Genomic DNA, 21,831 nt, shown 5'->3' with positions numbered 1-21,831 from the left:
GAGGCTGGATAGAATAGGTTTTCCCCCCCATCCTTTACTGCTAAAAAACTGAAACAGTTGAGCACTGATTCAGACAGGTGGTTCCATGCTGTTCACAGAAAGAACCAGAGACCTGGCAGAACATTCTGCTGCTGTTGTTCTGCCGTCAGTCACGACTTTCAAACTGAAACCTCTCAGTGGAAGGAACATAGCCTATACTTTTATGGTGCGGCAGGGGTTGAAGTATTCCCCTGGTTTCTGTAATGTATTAGCCAGTTGATACAACCCAAGGCAGAAAGACTTTCAACATGTTGAAGAGCTCTCAGAATCCGGCGAAGATGAAAATCCTATATGACTTCATTCACTTATTGTTCCATCTCTGATTCGTTGATGATTCGTTAATGTCTCTCAGTTAACTTTCCATATGTTCTGCTGATAGCCTGACAACATGGTGTAAAAAGCTCCAAAAGCCCAGGTAACTGACCACAGGGTGGTGCTAGGAATAAAGCAGACAACAGAAACTAACTTGACAGTGACAGTCGGTGCCAGGGAGATGATGCTGACATGGCTAAGTGATAGATCCAGAGGTTACCTGCAGGTCATGCTCTCTCCTCTAGTGTCTACAGGTTCCATTTTTCTTCTGCTCCATGCACTCTGCCAAAGGAGAGCTAAAGTGCAGGGCCCTGTCTGACTATACTACACAAAGCCCACCTGCTCCCTGCAGCCTGCCCCTGACGAGACCCCTGATGATTAGGAGACAAGGAGAGGAATGACTTTCTGGATGTAAACAGGGCACCTGCCGCCCCTTACACCCCCCATCCCTAGGCACTTTGTTCAGCCTGCTCTCACTCCCCTGTGGCCCACTTAAGCGCTGTGCTCCACTGAGCAACTGCATGTTCTACAAAGCCACGTAGAAACAAAGGCCACTGAGGAGGGCAAGACTCGCGTAGCCTCTCCTTCACCCTTCCCGGCTCCTTCACCCAATTTGACTGACAGCTGAGGAAATGGGGAGGGCAAGATGTCATCACATTATCAGAGCCAATAAAGGAGCAACTTGAATGACGTAACCAAATGAATACATTATGTTGAAAGTCTAAAATACTGATGCCTCCTATATTCATTTGAGACTGATAGCAAGTGGATTGTCCAAAACCTAAAAATGTATTGATGAATGTCCTGAAACAACATGTTTTGGGGAAAGGGGTTGTAACACTGTGGAAGAAAGGCAACCCCAAATAAAGAGGCATGCATCATGTTAGACCTATGTGGTAATGAGTAAGTTTCCATGCACACCAATAATCTGGTTTTAAAATGATTATGGTAGTAGACAGAGTATGGCATTAAGCACAATAAGGTGGTTAACATAACTATCTTAAATCGGCGTACGATCATAATCAAAGGAAAGCATGCGCCGTTTAAAACACCTGGTTTTCTGAGCAATTTTTCGAATTAGTAGGACACGTAAACACCTTAAAAATCGGAGTTACGTCAATGTATTATATATGCTCATGTGCTAGCACCACCCGAGCCAGCCTCCCTCTTTCCCTTACAATTATGGAACAGTGATACAGTACACCTTGTCATGTAAAAACACAATGAGATAACAGACAGAGGTGGGCTTATTTAAACATGGGAAGGTCTCCTGTTCGGTCAACAATGTCTGATCCACATGTAGTGTACACAGGCTGCTGTGCATGTAGATAAGAGAACAAAACACACAGTTTATGCTGCTAAGCTATGAAAATGGATGGATGAATAATTGAATGAATCAGCTGCTCTTTAAGTGATTGGAAATGGAACAGGATCCAGGGAACAGGTGGCATGGTCCTATTTTTGCCCTACACCTGACTTCAGGTAAGTGGTAATGTGATCTGATAACTAGCCGTTTCTGACATCCTGTCCTCTGTCCACAGAGGTGCGTGTGTGTGTTGCCTTAAACATCTATGGAGAAGGGAGGAATCGGCTGAATATAAATCAAGAGAGGGAGTCACACACACGACAGTGGTTGCATGTTCTTACGAAATTGGCCTAGCCTATAGCCTATAACTAATGGGTCCTATTTTAACAATGTAGAACAACAATAGTGTCAAAAGACAGACTTTCAGATGTTCATGATTTAGAACTAGAGTCCTCAGATCACAGCAATAACTTCTAAAAATCAAGCTGTGCAAATAGTCATTAAGCTAATTCGTTGTAATTTATTCATTTAAATGAATTGTTTTCCTGATGTTGCTTTTGCCAGTCTGTTCCGTTGCTTTTGCCAGTCTGTTCCGTTCATTTGGAATTGATGCCTGCAGAGGTTTCTTAATGCATCAGGGCACACACAACACATTCAGTGGAATATGACGTAACAGATTTCTTGATGTAGCTTGCAATGCTATAAAAAGGTAAGATTGAAATTATTTTATTTTGAGAAGCTACCCAAATAGGCTTGCACTGCAGTAATGGACAATTTAATATCTAGGTTTTTGGTCACTGGCCTACACACAATAACCCATAATGTCAAAGTGGAATTATGTTTTAGAAATGTTTAAAAATGAAGCAAAAATGAAAATCTGAAATGTCTTGAGTAATTCGTATTCAACCCCTTTGTTGTGGCAAGCCTAAATACGTTCAGGAGTAAACAAGTCACATAACTTGCATAGACACACTGTGTGCAATAATAACAACGTTTAACAAGATTTATGAATGACTACCTCATCTCTGTACCGCACACATACAATTATGTATTGAGCAGTGAATTTCAAAACACAAAGACCAGGGAAGTTTTCCAATGCCTCACAAAGGCATCTATTGGTAGATGGGTAACAAATAAAAAAGCAGACATTGAATACTTCTTTGAGCATGGTGAAGTTATTAATTACACAAGTTATTATCAATACACCCAGTCACTACAAATATATAGGCGTCCTTCATAACTCAGTTGCTGGAGAGGAAGAAAACTACTCAGGGATTTCACCATGAGGCCAATGGTGACTTTAAAACAGTTACAGAGTTTAATGGCTGTGATAGGAGATAACTGAGGATGGATCAACAACATTGTAGTTACTCCACAATACTAACCTAATTGACAGAGTGAAAAGAAGAAGGAAGCCTGTTCAGAATTAAAATACTCCAAAACATGCATCCTGTTTTCAACAAGGCAGCACAAAAGTAATACTGCAAAACATGCATCCTGTTTTCAACAAGGCAGCACAAAAGTAATACTGCAAAACATGCATCCTGTTTTCAACAAGGCAGCACAAAAGTAATACTGCAAAACATGCATCCTGTTTTCAACAAGGCAGCACAAAAGTAATACTGCAAAACATGCATCCTGTTTTCAACAAGGCAGCACAAAAGTAATACTGCAAAACATGCATCCTGTTTTCAACAAGGCAGCACAAAAGTAATACTGCAAAACATGCATCCTGTTTTCAACAAGGCAGCACAAAAGTAATACTGCAAAACATGCATCCTGTTTTCAACAAGGCAGCACAAAAGTAATACTGCAAAACATGCATCCTGTTTTCAACAAGGCAGCACAAAAGTAATACTGCAAAACATGTGGCAAAGAAATTAACTTAATGTCCTGAATACAAAGTGTTATGTTTAGGGCAAATCCAATACACACTACTGAGTATCACTCTCCATATTTTCATTGTGATGGCTGCGTCATGTTATGCGTATGCTTGTCGTCGTTAAGGACTGGGGGAGTTTTTCCGGATAACAAAGAAACGGAATGGAGCTAGGCAAAATCCTAGAGGAAAACCTGGTTTAGTCTGCTTCCACCAGACAGCGGGAGATGAAATCACCTTTCAGGAGGTCAATAATTTAGCAAATTATGTTTTAGATTAAAAACGTGTTTTTGCTTTGTCATTATGGGGTATTGTATGTAGATATTTCCCCTCATTAATACACACAATACCCCATAATGAAAAAGAAAATGTTTGCAGCGATTTTTACAATTCGTGCCAGTCACTGGCAGCAGAGAACTGAAAGGAAAGGTGGCCAAAGGAGGTGTTGGCTTTGGGGATGACCAGTGAGATATACCTACTGGAGCGCGTGCTACAGGTGGGTGTTGTTATCGTGACCAGCGAGCTGAGATAAGGCGGAGCTTTACCTAGCAAAGACTTATAGATGACCTGGAGCCAGTGGGTCTGGCGACGAATACGTAGCGAGGGCCAGCAGATAAGAACATACAGGTCGCAGTGGTGGGTGGAATATTAATCAGAGAGCCAACAAAGAGACCAAAAATAACCCTGAAGAAGCTGCAAAACGCCACAGCGGAGATGGGAGTATCTGTCTATACACTCCACAGAGCTGGGCTTTACAGAAGAGTGGCCAGAAAAAAAGCCATTGCTTACAGAATGAAAATAAGCAAACACGTTTGGTGATCGCCAAAAGGCATGTGGGAGACTCCCCAAACATATGGAAGAAGGTACTCTGGTCAGATGACACTTAAATGGAGCTTTTTGGCCATCAAGGAAAACGCTGTCTGGCGCAAACCCAACACCTCTCATCACCCCAAGAACATGGTGGTGGCAGCATCATGCTGTGGGGATGTTTTTCCTCTGCAGGGACTGGGAAACAGGTCAGAATTGAAGGAATGATGGATGGCGCTAAATACAGGGAAATTCTTGAGGGAAACCTGTTTCAGTCTTCCAGAGATTTGAGACTGGGACTGAGGTTCACCTTCCAGCATGACAATGACCCTAAGCATACTGCTAAAGAAACACTCAACTGGTTGAAGGGGAAACATTTAAATGTCTTGGAATGGCCTAGTCAAAGCCCAGACCTCAATCCAATTGAGAATCTGTGGTATGACTTAAAGATTGCTGTACACCAGTGGAATCCATCCAACTTGAAGGAGCTGGAGCAGTTTTTCCTTGAAGAATGGACAAAAATCCCCATGGCTAAATGTGCCGAGCTTTTGAGACATACCCCAAGTGACTTGCAGGTGTAATTGCTACGAAAGGTGGCTCTACAAAGTATTGACTTTGGGGGGGGGGATAGTTAAACATGTCAAGTTCTATTTCTTTGTCTTATTTATTGTTTGTTTCACACAACAACAAAAAAATTGCATCTTCAAAGTGGTAGGCAAGTTGTGTACATCAAACGATACAAACTCAGTTTTTCACAATTCCTGACATTTAATCCTAGTAAAAAAATTCCTGTCTTGGGTCAGTTAGGATCACCACTTTATTTTAAGAATGTGAAATGTCAGAATAATAGTAGAGAGAATGATTTATTTCAGCTTTTATTTCTTTCATCACATTCACAGTGGGTCAGAAGTTTACATACACTCAATTAGTATTTGGGAGCATTTCCTTTAAATTGTTTAACTTGTGTCAAACGTTTCAGTAGCCTTCCACAAGCTTCCACAATAAATTGGGTGATTTATGGCCCACCCTTTGTGATGGCCACTCCAATACCTTGACTTTGTTGTCCTTAAGCCATTTTTCCAAAACTCTAGAAGTATGCTTGGGGTCATTGTCTATTTGGAAGACCCATTTGCGACCAAGCTTTAACTGATGTCTTGATATGTTGCTTCAATATATCCACATAATTGCCCCTCCTCATGATGCCATCTATGTTGTGAAGTGCACCAGTCCCTCCTGCAGCAAAGCACCCCCACAACATGATGCTGCCACCCCTGTGCTTCATGGTTGGGATGCCTCACCCTTTTTCCTCCAAGTGATGGTCATTATGAGCAAACAGTTCTATTTATGTTTCATCAGTCCAGAGAACATTTCTTCAAAAAGTATGACCTTTGTCCCCATGTGCAGTTGCAAACCATAATCTGGCTTTTTTATTGCAGTTTTGGAGCAGTGGCTTCTTCCTTGCTTGGCGGCCTTTCAGGTTATGTCGATATAGGACTTGTTTTACTGTGGATATAGATACTTTCGTGACTTTTTTCTCCAGCATCTTCACAAGGTCCTTTGCTGTTGTTCTAGGATTGATTTGCACTTTTCACACCAATGTACATTCATCTCTAGGAGAGAGAACGCATCTCCTTCCTGAGCGGTATGACGGCTGCGTGGTCCCATGTTGTTTATACTTGCGTACTATTGTTTGTACAGATGAACGTGGTACCTTCAGGCATTTGGAAATTGCTCTCAAGGATGAACCAGACTTGTGGAGGTCTACAATATTTTTTCTGAGGTCTTGGCTGATTTCTTTTGAGTTTCCCATGATGTCAAGCAAAGAGGCACTGAGTTTGAAGGTAGGCCTTGAAATACATCCACAGGTACACCTCCAATTGACAGATGAAGTCAATTAGCCTATCAGAAGCTTCTAAAGCCATGACATAATTTTCTGGAATTTTCCAAGCTGTTTAAGGCACACTCAACTTAGTGTATGTAAACTTCTGAACCACTGGAATTGTGATACAGTGAAATATAGATTTTGGTCCGAAAGTAACAAAGCCTACAATCAGCAAGGGCATTGAAGATGAAACGTGGCTGGGTCTTTCAGCATGACAATGATCCCAAACACACCGCCCGGGCAACGAAGGAATGGCTTCGTAAGAAGCATTTCAAGGTCATGGAGTGGCCTAGCCAGTCTCCAGATCTCAACCCCATAGAAAATCTTTGGAGGGAGTTGAAAGTCCGTGTTGCCCAGCAACAGCCCCAAAACCTCACTGCTCTAGAGGAGATCTGCATGGAGGAATGGGCCAAAATACCAGCAACAGTGTGTGAAAACCTTTTGAAGACTTACAGAAAACGTTTGACCTCTGTCATTGCCAACAAAGGGTATATAACAAAGTATTGAGATAAACTTTTGTTATTGACCAAATACTTATTTTCCACCATAATTTGCAAATAAATTCATTAAAAGTCCTACAATGTGATTTTCTGGATTTTTTTTCTCTCATTTTGTCTGTCATAGTTGAAGGGTACCTATGATGAAAATTATAGGCCTCTCTCATCTTTTTAAGTGGGAGAACCTGCACAATTGGTGGCTGACTAAATACTTTTTTTGCCCCACTGTATCACACACACACATTATTATTCTGTTTTACAAATTTTCTTCCACATTAGAGCATTTTGTGTCGATTGCTGACACACAAAAAATACAAAAAAATCAATCTACATTTTAATCTAATTTTGTAATAACAAAATGTGGAAAAAGTCAAGGGGTGTGAATACTCTCTGAAGGCACTATAACAGTCATTTCTTGGCTTGTTTGTCAGGGGAAGGTAATGTGAGAGAGCTCACAAACAATTAGGGTCAGGAGACCCACATCTCCACACACACCTGTTCCTCTCCCCTAGCAGGGCCAGAGGGCTGCGGCTGGCTGCAGCGAACTCCCAGTGGACCTGACTGTAAAGAAGGATAATGCAACATAAAGAAACCTGGTGCTTTCCTTCCTCGCAGAGGGGTCCAAACCAATCTATAATGATCATCCAAGAGGACATAAGAGCCTCAAAATCACTAGGAGGAAACTGATAATCTATATAGATCCATGTGTCTCTACACTTTCATTGACAATTTGCTGTGAACAAGTATAAAATAATGTAGCCTATAATTGATCAAGTAAAAAATTGTCTATCGGCAAGGAGTAGCATGAGTATATATGTTTTTTTTTATCTGGGCAGCAGGCCTATACACTGCTCTTGACTGAGCAAACACCAAACTAGCATTCAGTGCAAAGATGACTAGGATATTTCCATGTTGCAGATTAATAAAACGTGTGGTGCACCTTAATGCAAATTGCAGAGGTTTGAGAGAGTAAAAAGGGTGTTCAAAGCCTTTTTAATGATGCGTTGGTGGAGAGAACTGGGATATAGCCCTGATAATTACTACAACGCCACCCAGTCTATTCCAGATACAATAATAATTCCCACTTTAAGAACCTGACTGTCTGCTGCCCCTTTCATTGTCCCGGCGACTCTATACTAGAAGTCGACAGATTAATCGGAATGGCCGATTAATCAGGGCCGATTTCAAGTTTTCATAACAATCGGCACCGATTTCCGATTTTTTTATACCTTTTATTTAGCTAGGCAAGTCAGTTAAGAACACATTCTTATTATCAATGACTGCCTAGGAACTGTGGGTTAACTGCCTTGTTCAGTGGCAGAACGACAGATTTTCACCTTGTCAGCTCAGGGGTTCCAGTTCCAAGCCAAGGTATATTTCTAGCTAGCATTAAACGTATCTTATAAAAAACAATCAATCATAATCACTAGTTATAACTACTAATCCAGTTTAGCAGGCAATATTAACCAGGTGAAATTGTGTCATTTCTCTTGAGTTCCTTGCACGCAGAGTCAGGGTATATGCAACAGTTTGGGCTGCCTGGCTCATTGCGAACTAATTTGCCAGAATTTTACGTAATTATGACATACATTTAAGGTTGTGCAATGTAACAATAATATTTAGACTTAGGGATGCCACCCGTTCGATAAAATACAGAACGGTTTCGTATTTCACTGAAATAATAAACGTTTTGTTTTCGAAACGATAGTTTCCGGATTCGATCATATTAATGACCAAAGGCTCGTATTTCTGTGTGTTATTATGTTATAATTAAGTCTGATTTGATAGAGCAGTCTGACTGATCAGCAGCAGACCCGTAATCATTCATTCAAACAGCACTTTCGTGCGTTTTGCCAGCAGCTCTTCGCAAGCACATCACTATTTATGACTTCAAGCCTATCAGCCTAATGGCTGGTGTAACCAATGTGAAATGGCTAGCTAGTTAGCTGGGTGTGCGCTAATACTGTTTCAAACGTCACTCACTTTTAGATTTGGAGTAGTTATTCCCCTTGCGCTGCAAGGGCCGCGGCTTTAGTGGAGCGATGGGTAACGATGCTTCGAGTGTGGCTGTTGTCGATGTGTTCCTGGTTCGAGCCCAGGTAGGGGCGAGGAGGGGGACGGAAGCTATACTGTTACACTGGCAATACTATAGTGCCTATAAGAACATCCAATAGTCAAAGGTATATGAAATACAAATGGTACAGAGAGAAATAGTCCTATAAATACTATATTAACTACAACCTAAAACCTCTTACCTTGGAATATTGAAGTCTCATGTTAAAGGAACCACCAACTTTCATGTGTTCTCATGTTCTAAGCAAGGAACTTAAACATTAGCTTTTTTACATGGCACATATTACTTTCTTTTCCAACACTTAGTTTTTTCATTATTTAAACCAAATTGAACATGTTTCATTATTTATTTGAGGCTAAATTGATTTTATTGATGTTTTATATTAAGTTAAAATAAGTGTTAATTTAGTTTTGTTGTAATTGTCATTATTACAAATTTTAAAAATTGGCCGATTAATCGGTATCGGCTTTTCTGGCCCCACAACAATTGGCATCGGCGTTGAAAAATCATAATCGGTCGACCTCTACTCTATACTGCTCTCCGTTTTCAAGGAGGGTCTGAGAATGTAGGCCTAACAAAATGACATTTGAAAACCCCAGGTACAATCCCAGTTAGAATTTAATATTCAAAAGTTATGAATCTCGTATTCCGTGCCATGAATGTCTGTGAGAAAAAGAGACATGACTCATTTGCAGTAAGTTTTAGGCCACATTTCCCCTGCTTGGTGGAATCAGTGGGTGCGTTCCTCTGTCCAGCTGTTGCTGACATCTGCCAGATCTTACAACGCCTGGATAGGTATTTTTCCTATCAGCCAACCATATCATATGTTATAGCAATCTGTCAGTCAATGACACAGTCGATGACATAACATGCAACCATTGGCTGATGCATGCATTGAACATCTGAGCAGGGGAACACAGCCAGTGAGTCCAGAACGCAGCTGAAACAGGGTGGTTACACTGCCATTAACCCATCAGTTAGCTACCTACCCAACCCCACAAGTAACTAAAACAAAATAACTTTAAAAAAACACCTGTCATCGTCAGGTTCAGTTTGTTTTTGATCTGCCAAACAGCAGTTATTAGCCTAATGTAACTTGTCAATTAAATACATTTGATAGATGACTGCATTTATTATTTGTGCTTTGTCTTAAAGACAGTATCAACTTCACTCTTCTACCTGCTCACAGCACAATTCCATCTCTCTCTGATACACACACTACAACTGTAGCTAAATGTCAATGTGATAGCTATCGTTTCTTTTACTTTTTGCATCAGCTTAAACAATTCTAACGTTAGCTAGATAGTGCTCTGTGCCATAGCGTAGGCATTTCAAACTGGCTAGCTAGCCATAGCTAGATAGGTTATGACTTATGAAACTAGCTAGCTGGTTAACGGGTAATGGATTGTGACGACACATTGAACTAAAAAAATCTGAAATCAATAACCATTGAAACGTTTAGCTAAAGTAGTTAGCTAGCTAACTTGGCTAGCCACTCTCGCTTAACACAGGGTTAGCTATCGAAGCCTTTGTGGCACCTGCTCCGCAACGCTAGCTACAAAGGAAGCTAGCTGGTTAACCAAGTGTATGCTAGCAAGCAAAGACAAAAGGGAAAAGCTACTGCTAACCTCAATTAGCAATAATTACTGAATGAACATGGTAGCTCGAATTGATTTAAAATGCCAAAGCAAGTAACTACCCATATTTCGTATAATATTACTGAAAATGTGCGGTATCTTGACAGCCATCATACCAGGAAGTTGGCGATGGTCATTGAAACACACAAATCAGACACCTGCTCTGACTGTATGTAGCTAGTTGCTAACTAGCGTTAGCCAAAACAAGCTAGCTGGCGTTAGCTGTCATTGCACGGCCGATGAGCCACAGCAAACTCGGATAGTATATCTAACGTTAGCAAGCTAGCAACATAAAACATTTATTTTGCGTATAAACGTTGTTTATTAGCTTGCTAGTTTAGCTACTTTCGCAAATAAGCACATTGCTTTCTAGCGTTACCTGGAAGGAAACAACATTAACGTTATCTCAGCTAGCTAACCATAATAAAGGAGAGCAGATATGAATTTGCTTATGACAAAAATAGCACGGTAGACATTTTATAAAGTATAACCATTTGGCGTGAATTAGAGAAAACACATGCTGGTATAAATAGTAAGTATAATCAAACCTGGGCTGAGGACTGGTTGATGAGGATGAGGATGGTGTGGTGGTAATGATGGAACGAGAGGTTGTTGTTGTTGGTGGGTTACAGTCGCCAGGACTACGGTGACTATGGCGCTGCCTCACAGGGCAACAGTTGCTATAAAACTCACCGGGCGCAACCTAACCTGAGTATTCTGTAGGAGGAGCTACAATGATGGCGTGTTGGATGGGTGTGCTGCTGAGAAAATAAAAATATCATACAAGAAAACCAGCTTTAGTATTATAAGCGGTATTGCAATTAATTAAGGAGGATGTTATCATAAATATATGGAATCATCAATTTACTCATCCCCTCTGCTGTAGAGCGTGGGACGTCTGGAAACATTGAGGTGGATAGGGGTGTACTGTTCATGTGTAATTTAATCTAATGTATGAAAGTTGCGGATAAAAGTATTGTCATAGAATAGTTCATTATGCGCACATTACAACACGGAAAACAGTATTAATAATTGCATTAGTTCATTGAATCAAGTTGTTTTCCCAAAGCGGGACAACCGTGCACCACTGGGTGGTAAAGAGTGGTTGAGAAAGAAAGGAGGCAACTCCCACTCTCATTGTTGCACACACACACATCTGTGATTTTTAAGACAATCTAAGCTTGAAAGATACAGACAGATCATGTATAAAAAAGATTGTGTTTTAGTGATATACATCATCTCATTAAATGATTAGACTATTAGACAAATGTCTATGTTTTTGAGGGACATTTTATAGTTTCTGTCTAAATAGTGGTCCCTCAATGCCTTTCAATACATAATTGCTTTATTCCATCCAACCAATAAAGGGCCTTTTTTTTAGAGGTTTTTGATTTTTTACTGGGGTTACTTCTGTAATATAAATTACTTTGTCATTAATTAACTATTTCTATTGTTTAGGACCAAATTAAATATGTCAGGGTTTCATCATCTACCAATGCAACTAAATGTAATAAATGACAAGCTTTCTTTTTACCTTACACATTTATGTATAACAGTAGATAGACATGCCTTCTTACAAAAAACTCAAATATTCTCTAGGCTTAATCATACATTTTTTATTAAAAAACAACCAATTCAAGTCAGATTCCTCAACATATTCGCACAAAAATATATTTGATTTATCGAAGGACATTCTGTTTCATGAAATGAATACATATGCTACGAAGAACAACACCCATTTGAAAAAGAACACACATATGCCTTCAATGTGCTTCTTATGGTATTTACATTGTGTAATTCTATAAAAGGGGGGACAATATTTTGATATAACTGTACAAATGCATTCAAATAATGTAAACATAAAAACATCCTCCAAATCTCAATATCATTGGCATCCACAGAACTGCGATTTGTTTTCAGTATACAATCTTTAGGAGGCACTTTCATCGTGGGCTTAGACTCTGAGATCTGATGATACTGACTTGAATGAAGACAACATCTAAAGATGTCAGAATTATCATGACTTGCCATGATGAAAACAATGTTCATTGACTAATATCAGTTAATAAGTGATGTGGACATGTTCATTTTGCCTATTTAATTAAAGCTACTAAATGTCCCCTCTTGTCTACAGTTCTCACCCAAGATGGGCATCACACTCAGGTCAATGTCAAGGAACATGTAGCTGGAGAACAATATAGTTGTTGTACGAGTTGTATTACAGAGTATCTGTTTTAGAAAAGAGGTAGATTTGCTGACGTCACCCCTCAGTGTAGATACAGGAGAGCTGGCTAGGGCAACGGTCCACTGCACTGACATGTAAATAAGCGTCCTCTGACATCACTGGCACTGGGTTAACAAGCAGATCCTGTGATGCACCCTGCAGGTCATATACTGTGGATGCAACAATAACACAGAGAGTCATTATTATAAGATAGATGCAAATGAATGCATGTCGATCCGTAATGTACTGTATTGTCCTTTGTGTCTCTTTATTACCTGTGGGCCCAGACAGAGCTCTTTGGGAGATGTCTAGTCTGTTCTGAGTTGTGAATGTTGGAGAAAGGCTATCATCAAACTCTGGGATCTCCATCAGGTGACAGGAGTTTGTCTGCTTGGTGGATTTATGTGTACCATTATTGTATAATGGAGAGTACACCATCTGGATCTGACCACTAAAACCTGAGGAAAAAAGAACAGGTACTTCTTGTTATTTTAATTTCTGAATAGATGAAGGGGGAGACTGTACTATCTGTTTTCATTCTCTGATGTTTCCCTATTTTCATCTTCATAAATTTTTATTTCTTCAGAAGCAACTTGGCTTTATTTTAATTTAATTTATACATTTGATTTGAACAGGGACAATTTACAACAAAACATAAAAGTCTCAGAAGTGAGAAGTGATGCGTTGCACCAGAGCTAACAGCTCATTTACATAATCTACATCCCCGGGCAGGTGAACAATAAACATGAAAACATTATATACAAACAGGCAACCCACTGGGCACAGATGTCATTCAACGTCTTTTCCACATTGGTTCAACAACACTTTATTTAAATGACGTGGAAACAATGCTGATTCAACAAGTGTGTGCCCAGTGGGAACATACATACATAGACATATTAAAACCAGAGTTCATATCTTTCTCTAAATACGGTATAGATAAAAGTAATAACAGTTAGTTGAAGTTCTATGAACCATTACAATCACCATGGTATCTTATTGAAGAACTATTATTCATCTGATATATAAAAACAACAGAAATGGTGCACAGCGTGCTTGTGTGAACACCTCGTCAACATTAAGTACTGCTGTCCAGTAGGAAAAAAGTGATATCTATTTTAAGCTGTGATTGAGAGTGAAGCTGCTTCTACGTAGAAGAACATCAGCCACCAGCTGCACAACTGATAGAAATAAGCCAAGATCAACCTACAGAATGTCAAACCACCCACACAATTCTTTAATAGACTTTTTCATAATAAAACAAACAATAACTCTCATTGCGGAGTATACATTTCCCAGTGGAATTGTACCATTGTTTTCTTTCCCCAGGCACATTTCCACAGTCAATAAGCAAAGCCCCTTTGTAGGTGCAGGTGTAATTCTATGAAGATCTCTGTGATGCATTATCGAATGTCACTTTTGACATTCCAATGAAGGATATCGCTAACTCAGCACATTAACACGTAATAGATGCAGCGAACATATGAGGTACCTGTAGTTAGTAGGTGTCATTTACCTGGGTGTTGGTCTGTGTTTACTACAGGAGTGTGACTGGGATGATTCAAGGGTGTGCTGGTCTTTAAGGATAAGACAGGATGGTGAGTGTGAGGACTGGAGGGGCCAGGCAGTTGGTGTTGGTGGGACCCGGGGTTGAGTTGGTGGGTATCAACAAACCTGAAATGTTTCAAATATATGATTGAATATTAGGCTGTTAAAATGAGACATAGTCAGCTACAAAAGTATTGGGACAGTCACACATTTGTTGTTGTTTTGGCTCTGTACTCCAGCACTTTGGATTGGAAACGATACAATGACTATGAGGTTAAAGTGCATACTGCCAGCTTTAATTTGAAGGTATTTTCATCCATATTGGGAGAACCATTTAGAAATTAAAGCACTTTTGGTACATGGTCCCCCCTTTTTATTGGACCAAAAGCATTGGGACAAATTCACTTATGTGTATTAAAGTAGTAACACGTTAAGCATTTGGTCCCATATTCATAGAATGCAATGACAACATCAAGCTTGTGACTAAAATAATTGGTTGGATGCATTTTCTATTTGTTTTGGTTGTGTTTCAGATTATTTTGTTCCCAATATAAATTAATGGAAAATATTGTATGGTGTCATTTTGGAGTCACTTTTGTTGTAAATAAGAATATAACATGTTTCTAAACACTTCTACATTAATGTTGATGTTTCCATGATTAGCCTACAGATAATCTTGAATGAATCGTGAATAATGATGAGTGAGAAATTTAGACATACAAATATCATAGTCCCGGTAATCATGGCAACATCCACATTAATGTAGAAGTGTTTAGAAACATATTATGTTCTTATTTACAACAAATGTGACTCCAAAATGACACCATACATTATTTACCATTAATTTATATTGGGCACAAAATAACCTGAAACACAACCAAAAGAAATAGCAAATGCATCCAACCAATTATTTTAGTGTGTCACTGTCCCAATACTTTTGGAGCTCACTATAATTGAATCTGCATACCGACTGCACAATATCATGATGCTGTTAACCCTACTCTCTGCCTCAAACCATTGAAAGCTCTTTTGGTCAAAAGACACACAATATCATGATGCCGTGAACTCCACTCTGCCTCAAACTACTGACAGCTCTTTCAGTCAAAAGACACTGACAAGAAGACGTCTGTTTAAGAGGCAGCTACTTCGTAACTGAGGCATAGTAACATAGCACACTTCCCCGACTTTAAATAACCAATTTGAACTAAGCACAGATAGAAGTTTCTTATTTAGCAGACGGAATGTGAGAGAAATCTTAATGACCTGTTTGTTTTTTTGTTGTTGCCCAGACTGGGAAAAAAAATTATCCCCAAACTAAGCATCAGAAAGTAAGAGATAAGAAAATGCTTCAGAAGGCAAAACAATGAGTTGGTTGAATGCTTTTATTGTGTAGCTGTAAACCTTTTTAATTTTTCTTACTGGCACCAGTGTAATTAAAATAATTGAGGTGTTTACAATGCAATTGATTAAGGGAATAACGATGAACAGGTTGAATGAGTGAATAACGAAATCACATAAAGGCAGTGAAGAAAATGTCAACAGGGATTTTACAATCGATTTAACATCTAGAAAGGTAATAACAGCAATTCTCTTCCCACAGCCTCTGAATGGTATTTTTCAGATTTTATGATTCACTTATTGAATTCCTGAGCCACTCAAGTTGGTGCCTATAGCTTCCACTAATGCAGGCCCTTGAGACCAATGACCAACGCTTTCAATGGCTGATTGTGTACCTAGAATCCTGTGGTGAATGCTGCGGCCTACCGCTGCTACCAGGACAATCAGTGTCAGTGAGAAACCATGAGCATCTGGCTGCCCAAAACGACAGAAAACCCTCCTTCTCCCCGCCTTTGAAGTGCATGGACGAAGTTATGTTTTTTTGTGAGCTGAACAAGCAACAGTGTTGCTGGCCATTCCCAACCTGTAAAACCTCTTCTCAACAACTCTCTTCACAGCTCAGATGCAGCGTGCCACAAAAAGCCTATTGGAGTCTTTCACAATGGGAGAAAATTGTGCTTTATTTTAATCAGATTATTCTAACTATGAGCCTACTGCCATAAAGCCATGACAACCGATGTTTAAGTACTTATTTGTTGCAGATGAGAAAAAAATAGAGAAAAGGGGAGAGGCATTTGAATCAGTCATGGCTACAGGGACTGTGCCAATGGGAACTCAAAATGAATAGAAAATAGCAAGTCGCTTGCCCAACAGATGCAACTGGGCCTGCAGGTTCTCTTCACAGAAAGTAGATGTGAACATGTTTAAAAAACCAAACCACATTAACGGGATGGTTGAGAAATATAACCATCTATTCACCATTGTCTGACACATTGTCAGAGAGTCGGACATTATGCAATCAGTGATGCCATTAAAACACATACAGTGGGGCAAAAAAGTATTTAGTCAGCCACCAATTGTGCAAGTTCTCCCACTTAAAAAGATGAGAGAGGCCTGTATATTTTCATCATAGGTACACTTCAACTATGACAGACAAAATGAGAAGAAAAAAATCCAGAAAATCACATTGTAGGATTTTTAATGAATTTATTTATTATGGTGGAAAATAAGTATTTGGTCAATAACAAAAGTTTATCTCAATACTTTGTTATATACCCTTTGTTGGCAATGACAGAGGTCAAACGTTTTCTGTAAGTCTTCAAAAGGTTTTCACACACTGTTGCTGGTATTTTGGCCCATTCCTCCATGCAGATCTCCTCTAGAGCAGTGATGTTTTGGGGCTGTTGCTGGGCAACATGGACTTTCAACTCCCTCCAAAGATTTTCTATGGGGTTGAGATCTGGAGACTGGCTAGGCCACTCCATGACCTTGAAATGCTTCTTACGAAGCCACTCCTTCGTTGCCCGAGCGGTGTGTTTGGGATCATTGTCATGCTGAAAGACCCAGCCACGTTTCATCTTCAATGCCCTTGCTGATGGAAGGAGGTTTTCACTCAAAATCTCACAATACATGGCCCCATTCATTCTTTCCTTTACACGGATCAGTCGTCCTGGTCCCTTTGCAGAAAAACAGCCCCAAAGCATGATGTTTCCACCCCTATGCTTCACAGTAGGTATGGTGTTCTTTGGATGCAACTCAGCATTCTTTGTCCTCCAAACACGACGAGTTGAGTTTTTACCAAAAAGTTATATTTTGGTTTCATCTGACCATATGACATTCTCCCAATCTTCTTCTGGATCATGCAAATGCTCTCTAGCAAACTTCAGACGGGCCTGGATATGTACTGGCTTAAGCAGGGGGACACGTCTGCCACTGCAGGATTTGAGTCCCTGGCGGCATAGTGTGTTACTGATGGTAGGCTTTGTTACTTTGGTCCCAGCTCTCTGCAGGTCATTCACTAGGTCCCCCCGTGTGGTTCTGGGATTTTTGCTCATCGTTCTTATGATCACTTTGACCCCACGGGGTGAGATCTTGCGTGGAGCCCCAGATCGAGGGAGATTATCAGTGGTCTTGTATGTCTTCCATTTCCTAATAATTGCTTCCACAGTTGATTTCTTCAAACCAAGCTGCTTACCTATTGCAGATTCAGCCTTCCCAGTCTGGTGCAGGTCTACAATTTTGTTTCTGGTGTCCTTTGACAGCTCTTTGGTCTTGGCCATAGTGGAGTTTGGAGTGTGACTGTTTGAGGTTGTGGACAGGTGTCTTTTATACTGATAACAAGTTCAAACAGGTGCCATTAATACAGGTAACGAGTGGAGGACAGAGGAGCGTTTTAAAGTTAATTCTGTGAGAGCCAGACATCTTGCTTGTTTGTAGGTGACCAAATACTTATTTTCCACCATAATTTGCAAATAAATTCATTAAAAATCCTACAATGTGATTTTCTGGAATTTATTTCTAATTTTGTCTGTCATAGTTGAAGTGTACCTATGATTAAAATTACAGGCCTCTCTCATATTTTTAAGTGGGAGAACATGCACAATTGTGGCTGACTAAATACTTTTTTGCCCCACTGTATCTGCCCGTCAATGTCTTAGACACACTGAGACAGAAAAAAAGTATCTGCCAGGAGCCATCAATAGAGTATGTTGAAGGGACTGTAGATTTCAACAGGACTAGGTAAGGTCTGTCACTATATAAAGATATAATTGTCCCCTGCAGAATACCAAGAACGCTGTTAATCGGTAAGGGGAAAGAGCAATGATGTATATAAAGCCTCGATTGCTGAAGCTATGTATTGGTCAGTGAGAGGCTTTGAAGTCCCCTTAAGGAGCAGTAGAATGAATAGAATTCTACAGTATTTTAATAATAATTTTCAAAGACAAAATTATACACTACATGACCAAAAGTATGTGAACACCTCATCGAACATATCATTCCAAAATCATGGGCATTAATATGGAGTTAGCCCCCCTTTGCTGCCTAAACAGCCTCCACTCTTCTGGGAAGACTTTCCACTAGATGTTGGAACATTGCTGCGGGGACTTGCTTCCATTCAGCCACAAGAGCATTAGTGAGGTTGGGTACTGATGTTGGACGATTAGGTCTGAATTGCAGTCGGCATTCCAATTTATCCCAAGGGTGTTTGATGGGGTTGAGGTCAGGGCTCTGTGCAGGCCAGTCAAGTTTTTCGAACACCGACAAACCTTTCTGTATGGGTCTCACTTTGTGCACGGGGGCATTGTCATGCTAAAACAGGAAAGGGCCTTCCCAAACTGTTGGCACAAATTTGGAAGCACATAATTTAGCATGTTGTATGCTGTAGCGTTAAGAATTCCCTTCACTGGAACTAAGGGGCCTAGCCCAAACCATGAAAAACACCCCCAGACCATTATTCCTCCTCCACCAAACTTTACAGTTGGCACCATGCATTGGGGTAGGTAGCATTCTCCTGGCATCCGCAAAACCCAGATTCATCCATCAGACTGCCAGATGGTGAAGCATGATTCATCACTCCAGAGAACATGTTTCCACTGCTCCAGACTCCAATGGCGGCAAGCTAAACACCACTCTAGCTGACGCTTGGCATTGTGCATGGTAATCTTAGGCTTATGTGTGGCTGCTCGGCCATGGAAACCCATTTCATGAAGCTCCTGATGAACAGTTCTTTGCTGAAGTTGCTTTCAGAGGCAGTTTGGAACTCGGTAGTGAGTGTTGCAATCGAGGAGAGATGATTTTTACACTCTACACACTTCAGCAGTAGGCAGTCCTGTTCTGTGAGCTTGTGTGGCCTACAACTTCGCGGCTGAACCGTTGTTGCTCATAGAGGTTTTCACTTCACAATAACAGCATTTACAGTTGTCCAGGGCAGCTCTTGCAAGACAGACATTTTGCGAACTGATTTGTTGGAAAGGTGGCATCCTATGACGGTGCCACGTTGAAAGTCACTGAGCTCTTCAGTAAGGCCATTCTACTGCCAATGTTTGTCTATGGAAATTGCATGACTTTGTGCTCAATTTTACACACCTGTCAGCAACGGGTGTTGCTGAAATAGCCAAATCCACAAATTAAAAAGGGTGTCCACATACTTTTACTTTTGTAAATATAGTACATATATTTAAGTATTTTGTTGTTGTAGTGAGGACAGTAACAGAACATTCCAAAAAATTATACTTTAAGTAAAAAAAAATGTAATATATCTTTTTTATCTTTATGTTTATCTTACATAATATCATTTAAAAGTATGCATTAAGGTGTCTGTAATAAAATAAACGTGGCAAAAACAAATGTTGACATTAAAAATGCATTTCTATAGCTTCCAAAATCTTTTTTACACCGGCGGTGGTGCCAAGATAGAGCTGCGAGGGCTTCAAAACAGCACCCCCTGTCAGTCATCTAGTGTATATATTAGATACTACTTGTTTGATATTACTGCACTGTTGGAGCCAGAAGCACAAGTATTTCGCTACACGCGCAATAACATCAACTAAACATGTGTATGTGACCAATAACATTCGATTTGATTTGATAAATCATTGGGAGTGAGACAGAAAGACAGTTCTTAAGGCAATGACTTCAGAACGTTCATTAGCCAGCACTTGTCATAACTGTGAAACACATGAAATGTAAGTTCTTCAAACTTTACACAAGACCTGGAAAAATGACTGAATTCTCAGTCTTAAGGAAGGAACATTGAATGCAATTATAGACATCCTTGCATGACTCCTTCTCCTATATGTTTATTACAGTGGAGGCTGTTGGGGGGGAGAAAGGCTCATAATAACGTCTGGAATGGAGTAAATGGAATGGTATCAAAAATATGTTTTTCATGTGTTTGATACCATTCCAGTCACTCCGTTCCATCCATTAAACTCCATTCCAGTTATTATTATGAGCCGTCCTCCCCTCAGCAGCATCCACTGGTTTATTATAAATTGATTATTGCATTTATGATGAGAATACTTAATTACAGCGATATAAATATGTGACTAAATATGACTATGATGAATGGTATCCACTTTTCTAGTTCAAGACTGTCTCTTACACTTTTTTACATTTAAAACAGAATTACAGTATATTAGGCACATATAGTTTTAAAATTGAAATGGTCTCACCATAAATGTCTTAGAAAATTATTTCCACATAACCACAACGGCAACACATACTAAGTGACAGAAGTCAGGGAAGTTTAGCATGGACCAGGTTGTGACAGCTGCCTATGAAAATTCATAATCTAACCATAGGAAAAACACAATTTTACGAATAATAATTGTTTATCCTAAATGCAAAAGTTCCATCCCCATATAAATGTAAAACCAGCAACGACAATAAACAAACTCTAGAATTGCCTCACAGCTGAAAAAACATATGTGGTGAACTCAAATAGATTAGTTAAATAAAGGTTAAATAAAAAAATAAAAAGACTAGAAGACTAATAACAGTCTTTATGCTGTGTGGCTGTATACCTATAACTGTCCTGCTGGGGGCGCAGCAGAGCCAGGTGTGAGCTGTTTGAGGAGGGTTGGCCCTGTGGAACAGCTGGAGGGAAAGGGATGGATAGAGACACACAGTGGCTAGACTGCCCACTGGTCAGCAGATCTATCAAACACAGACAACAAAGGAGAGATATGGATACACCGAACAATGCTACACACAGCATTCGGCTATTTCAGCCACACCCGTTGCATAAGCCTCTAACTCAGACTCAAACTAAGGAGTATAAGAACATACACTTCATGACCAAAAGTATGTGGACACCTCGTCAAAAGTATGTGCTCGTCGAACATCTCATTCCAAAATCATGGGCATTAATATGGAGTTGGTTCCCCCCTGCTATAACAGCCTCTACTGTTCTGGGAAGGCTTTAGATGTTGGAACATTGCTGCGGGGACTTGCTTCCATTCAGCCACAAGAGCATTAGTGAGGTCGGACACTGACGTTGGGCGATTAGGCCTGGCTCGCAGTTGGCTTTCCAATTCATCCTAAAGGTGTTTGATGGGGTTGAGGTCAGGGCTCTATGCAGGCCAGTCAAGTTCTTCCACACTGATCTCAACAAAACATTTCTGTATGGACCTCACTTTGTGCACGGGGGCATTGTCATGCTGAAACAGGGAAGGGCCTTCCCAAAACTGTTGAAAAACAGCCCCAGACCATTATTCCTCCTTCACCAAACGTTACAGTTACATCCGCAAAATCCAGGTTTGTCCGCCGGACTGCCAGATCGTGAAG

The 21,831-nt window shown here is 40.1% G+C and overlaps 2 protein-coding genes across 2 annotated transcripts in view; both read right to left on the bottom strand.

Annotated features, from left to right (window-relative positions):
* The window catches only part of LOC115105856 (transcription factor RFX3-like), a 37,005-nt gene extending 25,877 nt beyond the window's left edge, over positions 1-11,128 (bottom strand). Inside the window, 1 exon segment of the mRNA XM_029628300.2 lies at positions 10,982-11,128. The gene's annotated coding sequence lies outside the window, so the exon portion shown is untranslated.
* Positions 11,129-12,034: 906 nt separating this feature from the next.
* The window catches only part of LOC115105855 (zinc finger protein GLIS3-like), a 40,043-nt gene continuing 30,246 nt past the window's right edge, over positions 12,035-21,831 (bottom strand). The window contains exons 7-10 of the mRNA XM_029628297.2: positions 21,069-21,201; positions 14,174-14,331; positions 12,933-13,115; positions 12,035-12,827 (exon numbers count right to left, since the gene is read on the bottom strand). Of these exons, the coding sequence (XP_029484157.2) occupies positions 12,694-12,827; positions 12,933-13,115; positions 14,174-14,331; positions 21,069-21,201 (608 nt within the window). The 3' untranslated portion in view covers positions 12,035-12,693. The remainder of the gene's footprint in view (positions 12,828-12,932; positions 13,116-14,173; positions 14,332-21,068; positions 21,202-21,831) is intronic.

Source organism: Oncorhynchus nerka, linkage group LG22 (genome assembly GCF_034236695.1).
Source record: "Oncorhynchus nerka isolate Pitt River linkage group LG22, Oner_Uvic_2.0, whole genome shotgun sequence".
Classification (NCBI taxonomy): domain Eukaryota; kingdom Metazoa; phylum Chordata; class Actinopteri; order Salmoniformes; family Salmonidae; genus Oncorhynchus; species Oncorhynchus nerka.
This window is presented reverse-complemented; position numbering and strand designations above follow the sequence as displayed.